Below are 10924 nucleotides of genomic sequence, written 5' to 3'. Positions count from 1 at the left end.
TTGAAATAGACCATTATGAGGGTGGACTAAAAGGTTCATAGGTTGACCATGAAGGAGTGATGTTAGATGCATTAATTTCAACTCTCCTTGTTAATAACTGCATTGTTTCCTTCCAAGCAAACTGATGTCTCACTTTTCAAAGAGGACTTCAAAAAGTAGTGACTTCTCTTGAAAATAGACAAAATTTGGCATTGTGGTGTTATCAAATACCTGCAGGAAAAGGTTTAACTCCCAAGGACATTCATGCTACATTAGGGGATGATGCTCCAGCTTTATCAACATTGCAAAAGTGAGCAGCTGAATTTTAGAGGGAAAGGAGTCTTGCATATAACCCAAGGTCTGGACGTCCTGCAACTACCACCACCGAGGAAAACATTGATCATGTTCACCCCATAGTTATGGTTGACAGGTGATTTACTATAAATGAAATAGCTACTGCTATTAGCATACCCCCTGAGATAGTTAATATTCTGCTCAATAAACTTGACATGACGAAGATTTCTGCTTGGTGAGTGTCACATCTGACACCTGATCAAAAACACACCATGCTGATCACATCATGGGAAAATCTGACATTGTTTGAGGCATAAGCAACTGGCTTCTTTGAATGTCTCCTAACCAAGGGTAAGTGCTGGGTTCATCACTTTGAGCCAGAGACAAAGAGATAATTAAAGTAGTGAAAACACCCCTACTCACTTGCCACATAGGAGGCCAAGGTTGTTTCATCTGAAGGGAAGGAGATGGCCTCAGTTTTTTGGATGTAAAAGGCATTGTGTTGATTGATTACCTTCAAAAGGGCCACCATCAATGGAAAGTATTATGACAGTTTGCTGAGGTAATTACAGAAGTCTGTCAAGGTCAAACACAGGAAAACTAACAAAAGAAGGTCTTGTTTCATCAGTACAATGCTCCAGCACACAAATCCTTTGTTTCAATGGCTGCTGTGTGTGACTGTGGCTTTGAACTTGTTGATCACCTTCCCTATGCTCCTGATTTGGCTCCATCTGACTGTTAACTGTTCCCCAACATGAAAAAACACTTGGCTGGGAACCAGTATCACAGTGATGATGACATCATATCTGCTCTTGATGACGTTTTTGATACCAAGATGAAAGCTTCTTCACTAATCAGACCCAAGCAGTGCAAAAATCAATTGAAGGAGTGTGTGGACTGCAAGGAGGACTATGTTGAAAAATAAACCTCATTTGATCATATACCATGAAAGTATCTTGATCAGCTTATGAACTTTTCAACCAACCCATGTACTAGTGAGTTTTGTAATTGACAACAAACACATTCAGCCAAATTAAACTATACAAAATCTATTACTTTCTCTCGTATGAAGAATGTAGTGTTTATCTGTTGAAATGAAGGCTCTTAAAATGAATCCTTTTGTTGGTATTCCAAAACAAGATTTTTCTTTTCAGCAGCATTTAGATAATGTTCCTTACATTTTTTACTAAACATCAAGTCAATGGTCCAGTTCTTAACTATCCAAGACTATAAGGTAAACCATACTATTCTTTGTGCCCTCACACTACTGAAGCCCATAATCCCTAAGTAGTTCGTGGAATTCATTCCTTCACCACCACAAAGCTTGTAGAACTTTAGGAAAGCAGAGGTTGCGTTCATGAGTGTCTCCACTGAATGAATCCTCTTATTAAATACCACCAAATTAAGATATTCTTTTTAGTAGTAATCCTGCTGAAAAACCACATTTGTTGTCCACTTAATTTACAATGTACACTGTACAACCACACATTGGAACTTGGCTGTTTTTTGTCTATCCCATTATCATATATTCACAGTTTTCCAATCATTGGAAGATAACTGGTCCTAATGGTGTACTGTAGCTACCATCACCCTTAAACCTTCTTGAGTAAGTTTCTATTCTTATCAAAATAACTTTCTACAAGGTTATATCACAAGTTACAAAAACATGTTGGTATGTCCCATTTTAAAGAATAGCAACTTCCCTGACTCTGCTTGTTGGTCTCTATTAATCTCCCTTCCAACATTAATGGAAACTGTGTTTCAGTCTGTCTGTCTGTCTGTCTGTCTGTCTCTGTCTCTCTCTCTCTCTCTCTCTCTCTCTGTCTCTCTCTCTCTCTCTCTCTCTCTCTCTCCAGCAGTTCTACAAGGCTGGCAAATTTAGTTGAAACTTCCAGTTTTAAGAAAAGGGACTATACAAAATCTATTACTTTCTCTCATATGAAGAATGTAGGATCTGTAGCTACAGATCACTTTCACCAGTACTCAGTGTCCTTGATTCATCCCCACCACACCCCATTGAATCTTACACGTCCCACCAACTCATACACTATACTCTGACTAGTCTTTTCTCTGCAGAAATGTAGCCCCTGGAATCCTACTCAAGTTCAAACTGAGTGTTCATCGCATTGATCCCATTTACCCAAGAAAGGTAACAAAGATCACGAGTACTCCCCTATCCTTTGACTAAATTATTAAAACAAACGAGAAAATTTATTTGTTTTGTATATTCATACGGGTTTAGTGAAGAACTCGCAATGGCCCAGTGGTTAGGGCAACGGACTCGCGGTCATAGGATCGCGGTTTCGATTCCCAGACCGGGCGTTGTGTGTGTTTATTGAGCGAAAACACCTAAAGCTCCACGAGGCTCCGGTAGGGGATTGTGGCGAACCCTGCTGTACTCTTTCACCACAACTTTCTCTCACTCTTACTTCCTGTTTCTGTTGTGCCTGTGGTTCAAAGGGTCAGCCTTGTCACACTGTGTCACGCTGAATATCCCTGAGAACTACGTTAAGGGTACACGTGTCTGTGGAGTGCTCAGCTACTTTCACGAGCAGGCTGTTCCGTTGATCGGATCAACTGGAACCCTCGACGTCGTAAGCGACGGAGCGCCAACAACAAGTGAAGAACTAGACAATAAATATTGTTAGCTTCTAAAGTTTTCATTTTGAATTCAGATTTCAAATACAGTTTTGTTTTACGAGAGATACTTAAATTTTGTATTTGGAACTTTTATCTAACGTTCCTTTCTTTGTGGAAATCTGTTTATTCTGATAAAGAAACACGGATTTGTTTATTTGGAGCAATCTTCTATGTGAAATTACAGTCAATGGAATCGATACCAGCACAAGCCTATATTTATTTTTATGTACTACGAAGAAATAACTGCGAATAATATTCACTCTCTTGGTTTGTTGACTGATTCTCTTATCTCCAAGAATTAATCTGCCAAGTGGAGGTAATGTAGTAAGGGAGGTAAGTCATAATAACAAATTAAAATGTGGAAGAAGCTTTGCAGTTCTCTTGGAGGTCGATATAGAATAGTTTCTTCAGTTAGTCTCTCTCTAAGCAATTTAAAACTCTTCCATCAGTATGTTTATTACTCTAAAAGCAGTTTTCCATTAGATGATCATTATGTATCGAAACAAAGTGATAAAACCATATTTTCTCTCTCATCGGGAGCCGGCAAGTGCGCTATTGCCGTGGTCAGAGTTTCAGGCCCGAACACTGAACTTGCTGTGCAGCTCCTTACAAATCGACTACCTTTGCCGAGACGTGCCTCTGTTACTAAAATATTTGATCCCTACACTCGTAATCCAATCGACCGTGGAATTCTTCTTTGGTTTCCAAGTGAGTTGTTGACATTCTATAATGCTTTTGTTTTACTTTATCTTTTACGTAACTTACACAACTTTATAGTTAGTAGGGGTTGTTTCCTAATATACTAACACGCCGAAAGTATTCAAAAATAGAACGAAAATTCCAAATGTAAATGACAATATGAGCATAGTTATTAAAAAAATCACTATAATAACAGATATTTTTATATAAATTGTATATACATTAAACAATATCTTTAACCAGATGGCCACGGCTAGAACATTATTATGTCCTACATACCCTTAAAAAAAGCGAGATGGTTACCAGATTGTCTTTGATTATAGATCGCTCGATTAGCCTTGACATAGGGTTGGATCAGAATTCCTCTCCACATCTCATTCAGTCGTATATGTAACTTGGAAGATTACTCTCTTTTACTCTTTACTCTTTTGCTTGTTTCAGTCATTTGACTGCGGCCATGCTGGAGCACCACCTTTAGTCGAGCAAATCGACCCCAGGACTTATTCTTTAGAAGCCTAGTACTTATTCTATCGGTCTCTTTTGCCGAACCGCTAAGTTATGGGGACGTAAACACACCAGCATCGGTTGTCAAGCGATGTTGGGTGGGGGGTACAAACACAGACACACAAACGGCTTCTTTCAGTTTCCGTCTACCAAATCCACTCACAAGGCTTTGGTCGGCCTGAGGCTATAGTAGAAGACACTTGCCCAAGGTGCCACGCAGTGGGAATGAACCCAGAACCATGTGGTTGGTAAGCAAGCTACTTACCAAACAGCCACTCCTGCGCCTAGATTATGGAATTGCTTGTTTTATTTTTTTGTTATTGATTGATGGCATAATGATGATAATGAAATCAGAGGCACTTCATTATCGTTATGAATTCAATGGAGTCTCTCTATAGTTGCTTGATATGTTAGAAATAGCAACCAAGTCTCCTCAAAATATACCCTACTGTCTTTAAAAAATGGAAATAAGACATTAGATAGTGTGACCTGGAATTTCCACCTGTACCTGAAAAAAAAAAAAAAAAAAAAAAGATCGTGGGGCTGCTTACTCAGGCTGACCTGAAGCCAGAAAGTTTTCCAATGCAAGTGTGGATTAGCCAAAACTCTCCATTCAATATTATTTTTGTCAACTGTTCACCCAAAAGGACTGACTTTGTAGATGTGCTGAATTTCACAATAGCAAAGCAATGCAAAACATTTTCAAGAGTGAAAAATAAACAATTAAAAGAATATTAATGAACAAACTTTTAAAATTCTACCTGTTAACTGAAGTTTTATGTCCACAATTCCAGCTCAATATAAACATAGCAGAATATAAACATATAATGTAGGTATTATAAAATAATACATTTGTTTTACTATGTACTATGAAATATGAATATTTTTTGTGAAATTAGAACCAAAAAGTTTTACCGGAGAAGACTCTGCAGAATTTCACATTCATGGCGGACCTGCTGTAATCCAAGCATTGCTTTCATCATTGGCTAAAGTTCCTGGTTTAAGGCCTGCCGAGGCTGGTGAATTTACTAAACGGTAAGTAATAACTTAGAATCTAAATGTATATGAAATGGTTTCATTTTATATGTGATATATAAATTTACAAATTGTCTAATTAGGACACCAAATATTATATGTAGTTGAGTGAATGTTTAAATATCTTGGATGAGTTAGTTATTACTATTTCAATAATAGGTTTTGACTATTAATCTCACTTTTAGAGCTGAAAAATGTTTTAGTATTTACATTTATATTCATTATCAATATCATTATCATTTTACCTCTATTTTTCATGCTAGTATGGTTTGGACAGGTCATCACAATTAAAATCAAGTGTCATTCAGATTTACTGTTCTATACATATTTGAGGGACCAAGTTTCATTTATATATCATATTTTTATATGGTTTCTACAGTTGATGCCAATTTACAGAGTATACAGAGTGAATTTTATCATAGCATCATCACCAGAGAAGTTGTCATGTCTTCAACAAGATTACACTTAAGCATCCTCTTGACTCTACACTGCCTCTACCCAATTGCTAATTACTTTACTGGAATACAGTATTAGCAAGGTTACCTTTGTACCTGGCAAGACTAAAGAAATCCCTCACTGCTCTCTGTTGTTTTCACTCATCAACATGACTAACAGAGTAGATAGAAGAGAGAGTAATTGCAGATGACTAACTAGTGTCTACTATTATAGTCCTATGAGGAGTGGGAAGACTGTATGGAAGTCCATTGTATGTATGTATGTGTGTGTGTATGTGTGCATGTGTACATTCACAAATGTTGATATTCCACTGCTTCACTTGTCCCCATCTGAGCAAAATGATGATATGATGTTTACATTCCTTGTTGACGTTTTTGAAGACCACTAGAATTTTAAAAATCTTATATTTAAAAAACAGGTAATTTGGTTGACAACTGGAAGGACTGTAACAGGCCACCTCAAATAACTTCTGGTCAGCAAGGAAATGTGGACATTAAAGGGGCAAATAAAATAGCCAATAAAAAATAAAATAGATAATATCATCATCATCATCGTCGTCATTTAGTATCCACATTCCATGCTGGCATGGGTAGGATGATTTGATAGGAATTGGTAAGTCAGAAGACTGCACTACACTCTGCTGTTTGTTTTGGTATGATTTCTACACATGGATGCCCTTCTTAATGCCAACCTCTTTCCAATGGAGCATGCCAACTTAATTTCTTTCAAGCCTTTACATTTCCTCTCAGCCACACCCCATGTTTTGCTGCCATGTAGTGTAGCTGCTCATACACAGGCACCATACAGTCTGCATTTCACTCTGAGGGAAAGTCCCTTTGTTACCAACGAAGGTAGCTCTCAGATCTTTGCCCAGCCTGTTCTTATTCTAGCTACTACGCTTTCAGAGCTACCTCCATTTGAGAAAATATCCATAGGGATCCTATTTCCTGTACATTCTACCACACACAAAGATGCAATCTTTGTAAACAAAAGGCTCAACCATATGGTGTCCTTTGTTTCCAGTTCTGAACATAAACACCTTCAGGCTGCAAGTAAAGGAGTGCATCCAGCCATTGAAAACTCAGCCCCAACATCTGGTCTATGGAAAAGTAGAGGTAAAAAGTTGATGATGATGATGATGATGATGCTACCGCCATCACCACTGCTGACAATATATTGAAAGTAAAGTAGTCACATTAACCTGATGTTAACAAATTCTTCTCTGTTAAAATCTGATATCTGTTTATTTGATTTTATGAAAATTAAGAATAGTTTCCTAATTAGCATGTATGGAGAAGAAAATAATTTTGCTAATTGTTGTTTTCTATTGTCTAATTATACAGAGCTTTTTTAAATGGTAAACTTGACCTGACAGAAGTTGAGGGATTGTCAGATTTACTGCATGCTGAAACGGAAGTGCAGCACCAACAGGCATTACTGCAGATGGAGGGACAATTAAGTCAATTATATCAAGACTGGAAATCAGTTCTCTTAAAGGTAAATTCTTGGTAAATCTTACCAAAAATTTGTAGCCTCTTTTGTAATATTTAAAGTCCTTGTACTCAAAGAACTATCCTACTGACTACAAGTAAAGAATATTTAATATTCATAGAACAGCTGACTATTAAAAGAACTTTTTTTAAATGTTTAAGAATCTGTTCAATCTACAGATTAATTTTTAGAGCTTTTGTTTTTCTCTACAACTCCATTTTATTTCTTTCTTTAGTGTGCTGCTAATGTTGAGGCTTACATAGACTTTAGTGAAGATGATAATATTGAAGATTATGTACTTCAAGAAGGTGAGCAAATCTTTACCAACATTTCAGTTGTAGTTTTGGTCTCACATCTCTAATCATTGTTTATGCTTACTCAGTACAGATAAAAAACGAAAATTTTGATTTTTAAGCTGCTATTGACAGTGATGATAATGATGATGATGCATTATATCCAGAATATTCTTGAGAGCAACAAGATCTTTGATATCTTTCCAAATGTTTCTCAGTGTTGTAGTTAAAGCATTGATATTAATAGTAAATATAGAGGACTCGTAGAATAAATGTTGTAGAGAAATTGTTGATATTTACAATGAAAAATGTTTGATCCAACAAAGTGGCAATGATCATAAGATGTTTAAAAATAAAAATTAAGTCCAAGAAAGTCTGGGAGAAAGTTGAAATTTAAAATTTCAGTATGTTTAGATTGTAAACTATCATAACCAAAACAACATATGCAGTAAGATTGTATGCATTCGTGTATATATTGATTATAAATAATTAAATAAATAAAATATAATCAATATCATGTATGCATTCATGTGTATATTAATTTGATTAAGTCTTCTTTTTAAAAAAATATTTGTGTATTTATAAAATTTCAGCTGAAGAAAAAATCAAACAAGTTATTTTTGAAATCAAAGAACATTTAAAGGACAGTCGGCGTGGAGAGCTTCTTCGAAATGGAATTCAAGTTACTCTTTTGGGAGAAACTAATGTTGGAAAAAGCAGTTTACTTAATTGTATATGTGAGTACTTTGTGATATTTCATAGTTGTTGTTGTTTAACTCCTAGGTCAACTCTCATTTAGCAAACCTATAATCAAAGACGGTCCTCCTGTGATCTCTCTCTGCCTTTTTAAGGGTATGACTAAGATTACATTATCGAATGTGTCGTTTTAGATAGAAGAATGTAATCTGAGGGAAATTTGGCTGCTATTTCTAGCTGGTTGAGAAATGATAGGGATGTAGTGTCAGATTTAGACATAAGCTAAACAAGTTACAGTTAAGGACCTGACAATCCACTGGGATTGACAAAATAATTTTTATCAAGGAAGTCTCCAAGTTATATATAGTTTAGGATCTCCCCAAGTATAAACCTGCTACTCCTTATCAGTTCATTATATTCTCCCAAAAGCGAGTATTATTTAATTGAATATAATATATATCACTGTATTAGTCAATGGATCCAATTTCTTCAGCCCTACAATAACTCCTATTCTCAATTTTTCCTCCCCAGAACGTCAACCCTCTGGAATCTTTGCCTTGCTTGTGTCTTTCCTGCAGATGTTAGCATGCAACAGTTTCAATGAATATTACAGCATCACCTTCACTGCCCCGTTCTCCAGACTCAGTAAAAATGTGTGTGTGTGAGAGAGAGAGATAGTGAGTGTGTGTGAGAGAGAGAGATAGTGAGTGTGTGTGAGAGAGAGAGAGAGAGTGTGTGAGAGAGATAGAGAGAGAGCGAGTGTGTGTGTGAGAGAGAGAGAGAATGAGTGTGTGTGTGTGTGTGTGTGTACTTTAAAGAGAGACAAAACTTATTCAACCAAACTGGCTCAGCAAGCTGCTACAAGCAAAATTTGAAGTCCTCGTCATTCCACTATGTATAATAAATTTGACCTGCTAAAAATATAGTACCTTTCATCAGTAAATGCTTGTTGTTTGATTGAAATTTCTTTCACATTGCCAGGTCGACGACCTGCAGCCATTGTGTCTCCTGTAGCAGGCACCACTCGTGATGTAATAGATTCTTTTCATAACATTGGAGGTTATCCAGTATTATTCTGTGATACTGCTGGCATGAGAGAGACAACAGATGCTATTGAAGTGGAAGGGGTTCAAAGAGCCATTGAAAGGTTTGTCCAAAAGATTATTTCTTAACAACTGCCATGGATAATCGAGAATAGCATATTCTTTTTTGATGAAGGAAGGTGATTGGCCATGACCTTTTGCAGAGGGCCTCTGTGACTGGTGTAAGGAAGGAAGTTATCTTCAGACTAGAGACATTTTCAAAAGGTTTGCAAGAGATTGGACCTGGCTAAAGGCACCCAAGAATTAGATGGTGATGTTAAACGGGGTGACAGATGAAGTTTATCACCCAAGAACAGGAATTATCCTAGTGACAGGCTCTCACTGCCATCACTGTCTTCCAATTTCCAAGCATATGGTTTTGGGTTCAGTCTCACTGTGTTGCACTTAGGGAAAGTCTTCTATTTTAACCATAAGCTAAGCCTTGTGCGTGGATTTGGTAGATGGAAACTGAAAGAGGCCCATGTGTGTGTATGTTTTTATATACATTTATCTTTTACTTATGTCACTCATTGGGCTATGACCATACTGGGGCACCACTTTGAAGGGTTTAGTTGAACAAATTGATCTTAGTACTTATTTTTGAAAGTCTGGTACTTATTCTATAAGTCTCTTTTGCTGAATGACTAAGTTATGAGGACATAAACAAACCAACACCAGTTGTCAAGCGGTGATGGAGGACAAACACACACACAGATATATATACATACAATATGACAGGCTTCTCTCAGTTTGCAATGTACCAAATTCACACACAAAGCTTTGGTTGGCTTGGGGCTATAGTAGAAGACACTTGTTCAAGGTGCCATGCTGTGGACTGAACCAGAACCCAGAACCATGGGGTTGGGAAGTATACTTGCACCTTGAAAGCAAACTTCTTGTATGTGAGCATGTGTGTGTTCATGTGTTTGTGTGTGTCTTAATATTGCATGATCATTATAAATGAGCACACAAGTGTCACCAGCATATAAGCAGTGACATTCATTTCCAGTCACTTGTGGTGACATGTTCTGTCATGGGGAAATATTACCTTGCTTGGAAACTTAGCTGGCAACAGGAATGGCATACAGCCTTAGAAAATCTGTTTCTACAAATGCCATCTGACCACATAAATGTAGAATAGTAGATGTTAAAATATTGGTTTCAAATTTTGGTACAAGGCCAGCAACTTTGGGGGAGGAGCTAGTTGATTACATCAATCCCAGTGCTCAACAAGTACTTATTTTATCAACCCCAAAAGGATGAAAGGCAAAGTCGACCTCAGCAGAATTTGAACCCACATAAAGACAGACAAAATGCTGCTAAACATTTTGCCCAGCCAGCTGTCTTAAGTAGATGTTAAAATATTGATGATAAATTCAAATTACGATAAACGTAAACAAACAAACAAAGTTTGCTTTTAGAAACGTTGAGATGTCTTAGAAAGTTACAGAAGTGATTTTAAATTCTCAAATTCAGGATAATGCTAATAATATAGCCTGAACAGGATAAACTACCCCTATTTTGCAGAAAAAAGTGTAGACGGCCTTCTGCAAAATAGGGGTAGTTTATCCTGTTCAGGCTATATTATTAGCATTATCCTGCGTTTGAGAATTGATGATAAGTTATATTTACTTTCGTGGTAAGACTCAGATAAGATATTTTACAACAACCTTGGGATCTTTGGGGTTTGACGGGCAACATTTGTTTTCTTAACGAAACACTTTCAAACTTGGGACACTGGTAGAATGTGTCATA

The 10924-nt window shown here is 36.9% G+C and overlaps 1 protein-coding gene across 1 annotated transcript in view; it reads left to right on the top strand.

Annotated features, from left to right (window-relative positions):
• The first annotated feature begins 3134 nt into the window (after positions 1-3134).
• LOC106883747 (tRNA modification GTPase GTPBP3, mitochondrial) overlaps positions 3135-10924 on the top strand; it is an 11854-nt gene continuing 4064 nt past the window's right edge. The window contains exons 1-6 of the mRNA XM_014934868.2: positions 3135-3621; positions 5016-5151; positions 6951-7104; positions 7334-7406; positions 7985-8128; positions 9069-9234. Coding sequence (XP_014790354.1) covers positions 3270-3621; positions 5016-5151; positions 6951-7104; positions 7334-7406; positions 7985-8128; positions 9069-9234 — 1025 coding nt within the window. The 5' untranslated portion in view covers positions 3135-3269. The remainder of the gene's footprint in view (positions 3622-5015; positions 5152-6950; positions 7105-7333; positions 7407-7984; positions 8129-9068; positions 9235-10924) is intronic.

The sequence above is a fragment of the Octopus bimaculoides genome, chromosome 2 (genome assembly GCF_001194135.2).
Source record: "Octopus bimaculoides isolate UCB-OBI-ISO-001 chromosome 2, ASM119413v2, whole genome shotgun sequence".
NCBI lineage: Eukaryota > Metazoa > Mollusca > Cephalopoda > Octopoda > Octopodidae > Octopus > Octopus bimaculoides.
This window is presented reverse-complemented; position numbering and strand designations above follow the sequence as displayed.